General features: G+C 45.5%; 1 protein-coding gene across 1 annotated transcript in view; it reads left to right on the forward strand.

The window, feature by feature from the left end:
- LOC144752569 (poly [ADP-ribose] polymerase tankyrase-2-like) overlaps nucleotides 1–14,449 on the forward strand; it is a 446,314-nt gene that overhangs the window by 10,887 nt on the left and 420,978 nt on the right. The window contains exons 2-3 of the mRNA XM_078640458.1: nucleotides 6,864–6,955; nucleotides 7,052–7,130. Of these exons, the coding sequence (XP_078496584.1) occupies nucleotides 6,864–6,955; nucleotides 7,052–7,130 (171 nt within the window). The remainder of the gene's footprint in view (nucleotides 1–6,863; nucleotides 6,956–7,051; nucleotides 7,131–14,449) is intronic.

The raw sequence follows: 14,449 nt of genomic DNA on the forward strand, positions 1-14,449 counted from the left end.
ACAATAGTTTTCTAGGAGAAGATTTTGAATAGAATCACAGAGGCCTTTTTGTGACGTTTAAAGGCAAGGTCCCTTCTCGCATGTGTGTGCATGAAATGGAAAAAAAAATGGCTTTGCTTTGAAAAACGTCCTGGCTTGATCAGCTAGTTAAACAAATGCTCACAGCTGGTTGGCGGGTCAGCACTCTTTCTATGGAGCTCACAGCTTTTGACTAATCAAAAAATGTATTCTCATGACTCAGCAGTGGGGTGCAGCCACAGTCCATCTCTGTCCTGGAAGGTCTTTTTTTTTATCACATAAGTTCTGGAGACAGCTGCGCTATCACACCAGACCCAATGAGGATGCTGTGTCAAAAATCCGGTATTAAGGGAAATGGGAACAAAGTGTTGGCATGTGCACTTTCCCTCTTCTTCTGACCTTGGCCAACTTGTTGGTTTATCTGCAGTAAAGCTGATAAAGGAAATGCCATAATTTTGTGGGAGTAAAGCAAAGAACACGTGGTGCAAAGAGGGTTCTTTAAATCGTGTCACACTATCTCCATTTCTCTCCAATTTATGACTATCGAAATGACTTCAATGGTTTTTTTCCTGCCAGATGTATTTAATGCCCGCACTAAGATGTGGCTACCAGGCAAAATAATTTAAGGGAAGCAGGAATGTACGTTTGCCTTTCATCCTCAAAATTACTTTGTATGAAGACAATAGTTAAGCAAAAATGAAATCCCATCACCTTTATCCTTGCTGCAACTCTTTTAGCCCATCCCCGTTACACCAATGGTTAAGAAGTCAAATGCACAACATTGTTTGTAATTGGTATGTCCGCTTTGCACTCTTTGCTCTCTGTGGTTGAATGCGTGGTGCAAGGCAGGTTGATCTCGCCTTACAGTAATGTTACTTAAAAATGTCTTGTGGCTCCTATTAGCAACTATAAAGGGACAAAAAATCCAAACAAACTGCCACGGTTGCTCGATAAGTTAAAAGCTTACAATTGAAACATGCTGCCATCTAAAGATCACAAGTTGGAATCCCTGTAAGACCCTACTTTCTTTCGAGTTAAATAGAATCTCAATTTATATCTGGGCTAGTCAGTATTAAGGAGCTGTATCTCCAAATCAATCTGAGACCAAAAAAATGTGGGTTCTCAATTAGTAAGTCTGCATGTTGTGTGAGTCCATTATCTCTTAATGTTACTCTGAAGTGAAATAGGCTAAATATAATGGTTCTAGGGTAGGGGCGTTATGAATCTCCCCACCCCTCAATCTGCGCCCCCAAAGTAACTTGAGCGAGGTGAGTGCCACTGGCTAGATCTGTGTGACATAAAACATTCAAATTATTGTTTATGCCTCAATTGATTTTGATAGGAAATACTGATGTCTAAATAACAGCTCATGAATACCACTGAAAGAGGATAGTAAGATTCAACAGAAGGTGGGAAATTGATGGAAAGAACACAGAAGTGTGGGTGGGGCGGATAGATGATGAGCAGAGGGAAACATGGCTTGATGGAAGAGTGGAGATAAGGAAGACTAGATGGATAGAAGAAAGGAGGAAAAAGACATACAAAGTTATGGAAGGTTAAATTAATTACATTTTTTCGCCACATCAGAATTTCTCCAAGGGGACCAAGTTCCCGAATAAATGCCTGGCCTGCTTGCCTCATTCGCTCTCAAGAGAGTTGTTGGGCATATTGTTCATAGTTGGGGGGTGGGGGTTAATTATTCTGTCTACTCCGTTGGTCTCCGGTATTCACCATTAAGGAGAATGATCGAAGAACATAAACTGGACTTTCTAGCCTCCAGAATCAAACTCGCCAGCAATGGCTCCAGAGAGATTTTCAATATTGTTCGATCCTTTACAGACCCCAACGCTTTGACTCGAACTCAGCCCGCATCACTATCATTATGCGACAAACTTTCACAATTCTTCGAGGATAAAATCGAGACCATCTACTCTTCCTTCCCCACCTCTAACAAAGAGGACTGGGAAGAGGTATCCCCCACTCTCCCGCCATCGCAGGCTACCTTGTCCGAATTTTCAACCATCTCGGAAGCAGACACCTTGGCCGAACTACTAAAGTGCAAATCAGGCTCTCCCAATGACCCATGGCCTGCTAAGCAATACCAAAAACTGGCACCCCTTCTGAATCCCTACCTGAACCACATCTGGAATGACTCCCTCATTTCGGGCAGTTTCCCCCGCTAAGTGGAAACACGCTTCCCTGGTCCCCATCCTTAAGAAACCTAACCTGGATCCGGACCTTCCCTGCAACTACAGGCCTATTTCCCTCCTGCCCGCCCCGGCTAAAATCCTGAAAAAACTGGTTCATTCCCAGTTGGCGAATTTCATTGAAACCAACAGTCTACTTCATGATTCCCAACACTGCTTCAGGTCGGGCCATAGCACGGAGTCAGCCCTTATCGAAATGGCTGACTCGGTGAGGTGGACGCTCGACCGAGGGTCAAGGGCGGTGTTAGTGCTGCTGGATCTTTCAGCAGCATTTGACACCGTCTCTCACAAGATCCTGCTGAGGAGGCTGGAGGACTTAGGCGTAGGTGGCACTGTGCTGAAATGGCTCACATCATTTCTCTCTGACCATACACAGCAGGTTTTCACCCCTCCCTACACTTCCTCAGCCAGACCACTCAAATGGGGAGTCCCACAGGGCTCCTCCCTTAGCCCGCTCCTGTTTAATGTTTACTTCACCCCCCTGGCTAAGCTGATTGCTCAGACTGGGATTAAATCTACTTCCTACGCTGATGACATTCAGCTTCTTTTTACTTTCGACTCCCCCCTCCTCCTCTGCTTTTGATCAGTTAAAAACTTGCCTTAGGGACATTTCCAAGTGGATGGATGCCAACTCCCTTCGACTTAATGCAGGAAAAACGGAGATTCTGTTTTTCAACTCACCATCCCCTCTGGACTCCAGTCTGTGGTGGCCAGAAGATCTGAGCCCAAGCCCAAAGACTCGGTAAGAACCCTTGGAGTCCGTTGGGATAACCACTTCAGCTTCAATACTCGGGTACAAACAGTTGCAGCCTCCTGTTTTGGCAAGATCAGGACCATCAAACGGCTTATCAACTACTTACCAGCGGACTGCCGTAAGACTGTGATCCAGGCATTGATCACTTCCCATCTTGATTATGCCAATGCCCTGTATCTAGGTATCACAGCAGGCCTATGTCAAAAACTCCAGACTGTCCAAAACGCAGCCGCTCGGCTAGTGGAAGAATCCCTTTCAGACATCACATCTCTCCCCACCTCCGCAAACTGCATTGGCTGCCAATAGCTAAAAGATGCATTTTCAAAGCTGTGACGCTGGCCTATCGAGCTTCGAAGGGTCATGGGTCCGCCCATTTGAAAAGCACCCTGCGACCGTATACCAACTATAGGACATTACGGTCCAACTCTCTTCTCCTCCTGGAAACTCCACGCTTTAAACGTTCACGAGCAGGTGGAAAAACCTTTGAGGTCTGTGCCACTCAGCATTGGAACAAGCTACCGGTAGCCTTACGTTCCTCCCAAACAGAATTGTCATTCCGCAAGTCCCTGAAGACCCATCTGTTCTCCCTTTAACCCATTCCTGTGCCGTCCGCTGTCAAAGTCTCAGCGTCGGGACGCCCCGTTGGGGCAGCTGCTGCGCTTTATAAAATACACAAATAAAAAATAAATAAAGGTTTCTGTGATACTGTACAGATAACCATTCTTATTTCAAATTTCATTGAAGTGATAGCCCAAAAATCTTTGTCAGCGACAATTCCATTAATTTCATGCAGAAGGCTTAAAATTCCCTCCTTGAATTTGGCTTTGTAAGTTTAGTGACTTCACATTGCAGATTGTGAAGCTTGGGCATAGGGACAGGGTTTCTGTCATATAAACTCTGTAACTTCCAACTGATGTACTCTCATCTCACCATTAGTGACTCAATCTTACACGCCCTTGAATTCTTTCTATACCTGCACAAAGTGAGTATTCATGTGTGGATTGTCTTTCTTGGCTCTCAGTGGTTTCATGATCATTTCTATGCTTCGGTTTGGATCTAATTTTTCTTTGGCGGGTGAGTGATGGTTCTTCAATGCTCTTTCACTCGGTTTTTTCTTATCTTTGTCCTTCGTGTATACCACAACTCGTTAAAAAAATTATGTTCAGTGCGGCATGCTCAAAATAATGATTTTTGTGTGTGCTCTGAAAAGCTGGCGCTGATCACATTTTAGATTAGAAGAATACCACAGTAGAATAGTGACCAGTCTCCTGCCTCTGAGAAAGGCAGGAGATTTACCAACTCAATGTTGGGGTTTTTCTCGGCCCTTGGGACATTAGCATCTACTTTTCCTTGGACAGACATAAAACAAGGACTGCCAGAGATTGATGGGCATAGAATGAAGTTGCTCCATTTAATAGTACAAATACATCCTTTGCTACAAGATGTGATTCAGTTTGATGCCCAGGGAGCTTAAAGTGTGTTATGGCCTTTGGTAAACATCAGACTTTTGTTATGGTAACTGTTGGTAAGCTTAATCGGTTGTACATGATATGAGATGTTGTGTGCCCAGGTAGTACTGCTCCAAGATGGCTGCTGTAGTCCTTGTGAACGCAGTAAATGAGTCTAAAGAGTATTGTACATTTAATTTGGATACCTAGTCAGACCCTGCAGATTATGGTCTCTGCCCTTAGAGAGGAAGGCAAGGCAAACATATACTCGGGTTCTTTGAGGATATAATCCTATGCCTGGAGAGTTATCAGTGGCAAAAGCAAGCTCTGTAGAAGAGAAATGATGCTGGAATTCAGAAGGTCCTTTGATGCTTCACAGACTTTAGGGTCCAAAGGCATACCTTCCAAAAAGATTATATTGTTGTAGAAGGCAAGTTTCTACCATGGATGAAGAGTTAAGACCGCGTTTGTGTGGCGATGATGGGACAGTGGCTGCCAGGCCAGAGCACTCCTAACAAAAGCAGACTGGCTTTTTTCATCCAGGAATTGCTGCGGATTCCTTGATGCTTGAACTTTTGATGTCTCCCTTCTCTGATGAGTGACACATACGGCTAGCGAAACAGGGTGGTGAAAAAAGCAGGAGTCTTAGTTGGGGGCTAGATCGTGTGCCAGTAGCATACCAGCCGCTCTGCTGTTTTGCACTATATCCATACCGCAGCCCATTTCTTACTTTGTTTTTAGCTAACTTGTCTGATGTGGGGATTCTGCAGTGGGCAATTGTCTCTTAACTTCTAAGTAGCAGTTCATCCTCAAGATGGGGATTTATTCAAATGATCCTTCTGCAAAACTATTTGCTTGTTCCAAACTTAATAGTCAATTTTAGGAGCATGATGTTGAAGCCCTAAATATCAGCTATGTTTGTGAACCTTTTACCACAAAATGATTTGTTTGCCATCTGTTTATAGTAAGATACTGATGTTTTCTGAAGTGTCTAGTGCATATCTGTTTGAAATGTTAAACATTTGGAAGGGTTACCTTGATGAGCCTAGCGAAGCTGTTCTTTCCCTGAACTCTCTCTACTGAATTATTTAATTATGAGACGGGTTGGTCTGCTCTGTGTGCTTCGGAAAGAGGAATATAAAATGTTATATGGGTACATTCTGAAAAAAGTGCACAGGTTTCTTCAAGATCAGGGATTAGAAAACAAGCCTCTCGTGTGAATACTTGATATGTGCAGTGCTAACGCTGTCATGCCTTGACTAGATATTGTATATCTTATTTTAATGCCTTACATTGCTTCCTATAATTATGTGAAATGGCAAACTCACAGTAATAGGTTAATTCCAAGTTATTTTTATCATCTGCTTGCCCCACTTCCATTAAACTGGGCTCAAGGGGAACAATAGCTACTCCAATTCTACAATGTGCTGTCTGAAATTGAAAGGGTGTACCCAGGCAATGAACTGCTGTAGCTTCTTTCAAGAAAGGCACTTCATTGTAGACAGCCAAATGACTGAGACTATCTAATAGTCTAAAGAGATGAGTTTTGTCTGTTTCCCTTAGTCTCCTAGTGGGCACAGTCTTTAAGCAGATCACTGTATTGTTTGGATATAGTCCCATGAAAGCTAGCTTTATTCGTATACATCTTTGCATTTATTTTCCCAGTCTTCCTGAAATTGAGAGAAGGCGTTGATTCCGATCTTCATTGGAGTATGTGAAAAACCTTCATTTGTTCACCATATATTAGCAAGGCAACAACATTGTCAGACTGTATTCTGTATTTTATAACCTACATCTATCCTGTAATTTGTCAATGCTAATGGTATTTAAAAAAAATGTAACCACGGCAAGCCCTTTTTGTTTAGATAAATAACTGAAAAAAACTCTTCTAGAAAAACTCTTAAAACAATTCGCATTAGATTTATAAGAAAATATGAAGTTAATGTAATGAGGCGCCCTTGCATCTTAAGTGGTTGAGACCCGTTTTCAAGCCTGAATACCCTTAAAATAGTACTTGGTAACCATGTGACAGACACAGGAAAAACGTAAGGGTGTCTTCTGTATGCGCAATTTGTTTTCTTAAGAAAAATCTTGAGCGCTGTGAAAACTGCTAAAGCACACTATATAGTGCTGCTACAGAACGCTGTAAGACTACCTCACTTTGATCAATGGATTGATCCTTTTCATATAGGTGAAGAACTATATCTGCGGTAAAGTACCATGTTATGAAATGTAAAGTATCACTTCCATTTTATGTATAAAAATTAAGACTCTGCAACATTTCTTGAAGTTCTGTTGGCCCTTAAAACTTGTGATGTTAATTTTTTCACTGTTGACTTTAAAATGCTAAATGGTTTGGTTGTTGATGCATGTTACTAGATTTGGGAGCACTGAAAAAGATATTGATGTTCATGCAACACAATTGTTTATTTCTAGCACTGTGCAGCTGCTTCACCGTGTTCCAAGAGAAAGCTTGTGTGTGAATTACTTTTACGAAAAGGAGCAAATGTTAACGAGCAGATGAAAGAGTAAGCCTTCTATTTTTTAATGGCATTCCCCATTGTTCTCCATTTTTTGAATGGAAGCACAAAGTGCATATTAACGTTTCTTTCTGTTTATTCTAGTCTCCAGACTCCTCTCCATGTAGCATCTGACAGCGCACGTGATGATGTTGTGGACCTGCTTGTGAAGCATGAGGCTAAGGTACGAGTAGCCACAAGTACTTGAACAGTCTTCCTTTCAATAACCGACTGATGCGTGAAGGTTGGAGTGCTCACTTAGACTTACTCATCTAGATGGGACAAAGGCAATAGCTTTCAGCCCGGGGTACAGTTTGAGACTATAGAATAGCAATGTGTGTCAGAAAGGCTAGTGACGTACAAGGCAGTAATAAAGTTGGTCTTGAGGAAATGCTTTTGATGCAATATGTTTTATAGTATGACGTCTGTTAGGTCATCGTTTTCTCAAAAACATGTTAAAAACATGGGTAAAAGCAGTTGTTTTCATAGCGTTTACCTTATTTTGCTGTAAAAGGTCAAGAGTTTTGGTTTTTTAAGTGTTACAAATCTTGCTCACTTGGTTGAAACTGTTTACCCAATGTTGAGTTGAAAGACCTCATGCAGTTTTCACTGTGTTGTGTACCCTGAAAACTTGAATTAAAGCTAAAGACAAAGGTTTAAGAACCCGTGAAAGTAAAATAAAATCCAGTTAAACTTTTCTCAATTTTTAGGGTTGACCTACAGATACAGGAACTGTTCCTTAAAGCAAACTTATACAAACTTCAACATTCTGATCCCTAGGCATTCTGATTTAACCCTTCTCTGCTTCAGATGTTTATTAAAGCGAGTGTGAATGTTAGAAATGGGGGTCTGTAGTAGGCAAGGGCTTGCACCTTTGTCCAAGTAGGGACCCTTCTTCCTAGTCCGGATAAGGGAGTTGCACTCCTAAAATAACCCCACCGCACCCCCTTGGTAGCTTGTCACGAGCAGTCAGGCTTATCTCAGAGGCAGTGTGTAAAGCATTTGTACATAACCAACAGTAATACAGTGTAAGCGCTACAAAAGGACACCACACCAGTTTAGAAAAATATCCAACATTTTTATATACTTAAAACAAGACCAAAATGATAAAAATCCACAATACAGTACTTAAAAATCTTCACTTAACCAATAATGTTGAAAAATAGTTCCTTGATGTCGATAGCTCCGTCCGGGGCTATCACGGCGTTGTGAGCAAACGGTTCTGGCTGACCGAGGCGTTGCGGGCCAGCTACTTTGTCGGGGAGACCCGCAAACAGTACCTTTCAGAAAAGCAGGGCGCCGATAAACTCTCGTTGAGCTTCATAAACACAGCATCCGCAGGCATCCGAAGGTCGGTGCAGGAGTCGTCGGGGCCCTCGAAGTCACACACGTTGCAGATCGAATCCTCTCTGGTGAAGTCAGGAGCTCTGGCGTCAGCAGGCGTCCGGTGCTGCGGTGCGAAGTGCAGCGGTGCGGCGTGCGGTGCCCTCCGGTCACGGTGCAAGCAGCGGCTCTGTGGCGGCGTTAGATGGCGTCGTCGGTGAGACCAGGGTCGCGGTGTGCGATGAAGGCCGTGCTCGTCACGGTGCTGGCAGGTCACGGTGAAAGCAGCGTCGTCATCGTTGAAGCGCTGTAATCGGCTGACGAACTGGAGTTGATTGCACCGGTGTCGGTAGGCCAAGGCTGCGATGCGGGATGAGGGTGGTGTGTCGTGTAAATTTACGAGCGGTGCCTTCGAATCATGGTTCAAGCAGCAGCGCCGAGTCCGACGTGGAGCGCCGTCGTCGGGGATACCACGGCGTCGGCGTGAAGCGAGGCGGTGCAGAGTGCGGTGCCGAAAGGTCGCGGTGCGAGCAGCAGCTCGGTGGCGGCGTCAGCAGGTGTAGTTCGTGAGACCAGGGTCGCGGTGCGGCATTGCGGTGGTGCTCTCTGTGGTGCCTTCAGGACACGGAGTCTGTGTCGTAGACTGCGTCGAGCTTGAAGTCTTTGCTGTTCCTGAGACTTCTTGAACAGCGGGCAAGCTCTACCTCAAGCCCTTGGAGAAACTCACAAAAGTAGATTGCAGAAAGTTCAGTCCAGTCCTGCCACTGCAGGCCCACACAGCAAAGCACACAGCAAAGTGGTAGTCCCTTCTCACAGCTTCTCCGGTTCTTCTTCTTGGCAGTCTTCTTGATCCCAAAAGAGTTCTAAAATCTTGGGGTCTAGGCCCCAATATTTATACCAGCAATTCCTTTGTCCTCTGAAGGCAGAGGGTCTTGTACCTAGCCCAAACCAGTTCTGGTCAGTCTTGGAGCACTTAGTTTACAAGACTCCTGCTTTTTCTTTGACAGTGTAGGCCAGGGACATCATACGCACCACAGGAGGTGGAGCCAGCATTGTGGGAGGCAGGCACAGAGTCTTATTCACACCCAGGTGCTACTCCTCCCACCCATCTATGTGCAGATAGGTCTATTCAGCACTGTGCTGACTCACCCTGTCTCCTGGAATCCCCCAGCCCCTGCCACTTAAACTCCAGACAAGGAATACACAACCTAGCAAAGGCAGGCTTGGATGGTAAGGCAAGAAAATACCTACTTTCTAAAAGTTGTATTTTCAAACACAGAATGTTAAAACCAACTTCACTAAAAGATGTATTTTATCATTCTTAGTTCAGGCTTACTAAACTCTAATGTTCGAGGCATATGAGCTGCAGATTGCACACTATGCATAGATGGCCACCTAGTGTTGGGCCCGGATGTTTGCAGTTTGTTTTTCTTGTAGAAAGTCTTTGGAAGTCACGAGATAGGTGACTCCTCCTTTGGGTGATACTGCGCATGGGCATCGGCTCCATCCCCAGATTGTTTTTTTCCGCCACCGGGCTCGGATGTGGTTCCAGCTCTCCTTGTTGGAACCGATTACCGTCGGCCCGCAATCCTCACCGGCTTCAAGAAACTACTCTCGAAAGCGTTTTCCAGTCGACACTACTCTTCAAGACCAAGAACGTCGATTCCGGTCGTCGACTACGGCCTTCTGGCCCAACTAGGCCTCGACTCCAGCTAATGGAAAGGACGCCATTTAAAAAGTGTCCTCAATGTGGGTCGAAGTTTCCCCACACTGACCTCCACGAGGTTTGTAACATCTGCCTCTCTCCGGAGCACGAGGCCAAGGACTTTTTCAGCCTGTGCCTCCTTCCGCTCCAAAAAGACTATCCGGTACCGGAGAGCCAGAAGAACAATGGCTCGATCTTCAGCATCGATTCCGGACGACATCTTCCAGGAAGGCGTCCACGTCCCAGAACAGCACGACGTCGACAGCAATTTAGAGGCAGAAGATTCTGATGTCAAGGACGTGACTCCAGCGCAGCGGCTCGTAAGTAAGACCGCTGACCCCGACCCTCCCTCGACACACACTAAAAAGGCTACGGTCACACCCTCGCCCTCGGCCTCGGGTGCACACCGAGACACTACTTCGACGGCCCCACCTTCGGGCTCGGCCAAGAAGTCAATAAAGCCTTAGGGTGACTCGGGCTCGAGTCGACCCTCACTCTGTGCCAGCACACACTCACCAGCACCGAAGAAACCATCTAGTACCGCACTGAAGCCATCGGAGCCGAAACACTCAGTTCCCTCGGCACCCAAAACAACTTCGGAGCCACACAAAGCTTCCAACCCCAAGAAAGCACCGGAGCCGAAAAAAGTATCGGACTCGAAAAAACCCTCGGAACCGAAAAAGACTTCGGAACCGAAAAAGACCCCGACTTCCCCCATTAAAGACAAGAGGTCGAAAGAAGCCGCTACAGCACCAAAACAAGCTTCCACGCCGAAAGGTCACACTCCTGAAAGAGACTTGTTTACTCCAGACCGAAGGCAAAAGACTCTCATAAAAGATCCCAAGACTGGTCGATTGACGTTATCAAAGAAACGACCATCAGAGGCACCAGCACCAGCTCCGGCTCCAAAGAAGAAGGACATTGCTACCTCACCTATGCATGTACCTTCCCCGTCTCCTGCACCCAATCCGTCCCCCCATATTTCACCACCTCGCTCCCCTACACCATCTAGCACACATGGTGATAATGGGGACGACATATCAGATACAGGGGCTAACCCAGAGGAGCCATATTATCACCCAGCCTCGCCAGACCCATGGGACAACTATAATACACCAGACGTTCCAAATGTACTTCAAGATGACATATACCCCTGTAGGCCTTCACCGCCAGAAGACACTATGGGGTTTAACCAGTTACTGATTAGAGCAGCACAATACCACGGGGTAGACATGCACTCCGATGCAGTAAAGGAGGACTTCCTGCTAGACACATTTGACACTGCACAAAGGTCCTCCGCAATTTTGCCAATGCTCAAAGGCGTGGTTAAACATGCCTCTGAGGTCTTTAAAGACCCAGTCAGAACTCGGGTCATAAACCCAAGAGTAGAGAAAGTATAAAGCCGCACCATCTGAACCAGCATATATAAAGGGACCAGTTCCCCTAGACTCTCTAGTCGTATCTAACGCACGTAAAAGAGCTAACTCTCAAACATCAGGCGAAGCTCCCCCACCAGACAAGGAGTCTAAACTCCCTGACGCGTCAGGGAAAAGAACTGCCTTACCAGCAGCAAACATGTGGCGCATTGCCAATACACAAGCCTTACTAGCACGCTATGATAGGGCACATTATGATGAGCTCGAAGACATAATGCAACATCTCCCTGATAAATGTAAAGATAGAGCTGATGAGTTAATTCAAGAAGGGAAAATTATCACTAACACATCTATCCGCTGTGCACTAGATGCAGCAGACACAGCCTCCAGAGCCATCAATACTAGCGTCCTGCTGCGCAGGCATGCTTGGCTACGTATATCTGGCTTCAAGCCAGAGGTCCAAAGTGCTATACTCAATCAACCATTCGATGAGCAACACTTATTTGGACCCAATGTGGATGTCTCCCTCGAAAAAATTAAGAAAGACACCGACACAGCAACATCTATGGGAGCCCTGCAGTCGCAGGCTCCCAGACGTTCTTTCGTCGCTCCACATATAGAGGTGCAAACAGAGGGTACTCAGACACACCTTCCACAGGGTACAAAAGCCCCACTCAGTCTACCTACAGTAAGGCCTACCAAAGGAGAGGTTACCGCGGTAACAACAACAAAGGCAGAGGCCAGAACAACAACTCACGCTCTGCCTCCACCCCTACCCAATGACTCCCCTCCCCTTCCCCCGCCCCATGCCACTCCTGTCGGGGGAAGGATACAGCAATACCTGCCAGCCTGGGAAGACATCACATCAGACAGGTGGGTGCTTCAAATAATTCAGTCAGGTTACTGTCTAGAACTAACATCTCCCCCCCCCCCCCCCCCCCAACATACCACCCAAACAGCGGCCAATGTCACAAGATCATTTAACGCTGCTCAAACAAGAAGTACTTTCACTCCTGCAGAAAAATGCAATAGAAATAGTTCCAAAACATCAAAGGAACGATGGAGTATATTCCCTATACTTCTTAATTCCAAAGAAGGACGGATCTCTGAGACCTATTCTAGACCTCAGATCTCTAAACGCTTACATACAGTCAGACCATTTCCATATAGTCACACTTCAGCATGTCCTTCCACTCCTGTTGCAGAACGACTTTCTTGTCACACTAGATCTGAAAGACGCCTACTTTCACATCCCAATTCACCAGGCGCACAGAAAGTATCTAAGATTTGTGCTAGAAGGACAGCACTACCAATTCAAAGTACTCCCATTCGGAGTAACAACAGCGCCAAGAGTGTTCACCAAATGTCTAGCAGTGGTAGCAGCACACTTAAGAAGACAGCACATCCATGTCTTCCCATATCTAGACGACTGGCTCATAAAAGCACAGTCTTACAGCCAGTGTGTACAACACACTCACAATACTGTTACTCCACAACTTGGGCTTCACAGTAAATTACACCAAGTCACATCTGCTACCATCGCACACACAACAGTACCTAGGAGCTACAATCAATACTCCACTAACACTAGCTTATCCCTCTCCAGCAAGGATAACAAGTGTGCAAATGCTCCTAACAAAATTCAAATCACAACACTCGCTTCCAGCTCGAATGTTTATGCAACTCATAGGGATGATGGCATCATGCATATTCATAGTACCTCACGCAAGACTGCAAATGCGTCCACTTCAAGAATGTCTAGCACATCAGTGGAACCAGGCTCAGGGTCAGTTAACAGGCCAAGTGTTAGTAGACAGTCGGACTCATCGCTCTCTGCAATGGTGGAACACAAAAAACCTGTCAAAAGGCCGACTATTCCTAGAGCCAGTTCCACAAATAATACTAACAGCAGACGCATCGCTCTCTGGCTGGGGAGCCCACCTACTGCATCACACCACACAGGGAAAGTGGACACCAATGCAAAAACTACTCCACATCAACCATATGGAGTTGTTAGCTGTGTTTCTAGCTCTAAAAGCATTCCAAAAACAAATTGCAAACAAGACTGTCTTAGTCCGCACAGACAATATCACAGCCATGTATTACATAAACAAACAAGGAGGGACACACTCTCTGCAGCTCTCTCAACTAGCTCAGCAGATATGGAGGTGGGCTATACCTCAGAACATCTTCTTAATAGCCCAACACGTCCCAGGGGTTCAAAACACCATGGCAGATCTGCTAAGTCGGCAGACTCAGCAGATACAGGAGTGGGAACTTCATCCACAAGTTCTTCATCCGTTCTTTCAAATGTGGGGACAACGTCAGATAGACCTCTTTGCCACCCACGACAACGCAAAATTCCCACACTTCGCCGCCAGATACCCACACCCATTGGCCAAAGGCAATGCGATATGGATGAACTGGTCAGGACTATTTGCGTACGCTTTTCCTCCTCTACCAATGATTCCTTTACTAGTACGCAAGATGCAACAACACTCGCTAACGCTTATACTAGTAGCTCCAACGTGGGCCAGACAACCGTGGTAGACCACACTGTTACAGCTATATGTGGTACCACATCAAAAACTAAACCTATCTCCACATCTTTTAACTCAGAACCATGGGGAGATCAGGCACCCGGACCCAGCTCAGCTCAACCTTGCGATCTGGCTCCTGAAGTCATAGAGTTTGGTTATCTCAAACTCCCTCAAGAGTGTATGAATGTGATCAAGGAAGCAAGGCGTCCCACCACTAGAGCATGTTCTGCTGCTAAGTGGAAACGTTTTGTAATATACGGTCGAAACAACACCATAAATCCCCTAGATGTGTCCATCCAACACATTATAGGCTATTTACTACACCTTCAAAAGTGTAATTTAGCCTACACATCTATCAGGTTGCACCTAGCTGCCATTGCAGCTTACTTACAAAATAGACAACATCGGTCTCTTTTTAGAGTACCAGCCATTAAAGCTTTCATGGAGGGTCTCAAAAGAATAATACCTCCAAGAATACCACCTTCACCTGTGTGGAACTTAAACATAGTGCTCACATGTCTCATGGGACCTCCATTTGAACCTTTACATAAATGGGAAT

Source organism: Lissotriton helveticus, chromosome 5_1 (genome assembly GCF_964261635.1).
Source record: "Lissotriton helveticus chromosome 5_1, aLisHel1.1, whole genome shotgun sequence".
Lineage (NCBI taxonomy): Eukaryota > Metazoa > Chordata > Amphibia > Caudata > Salamandridae > Lissotriton > Lissotriton helveticus.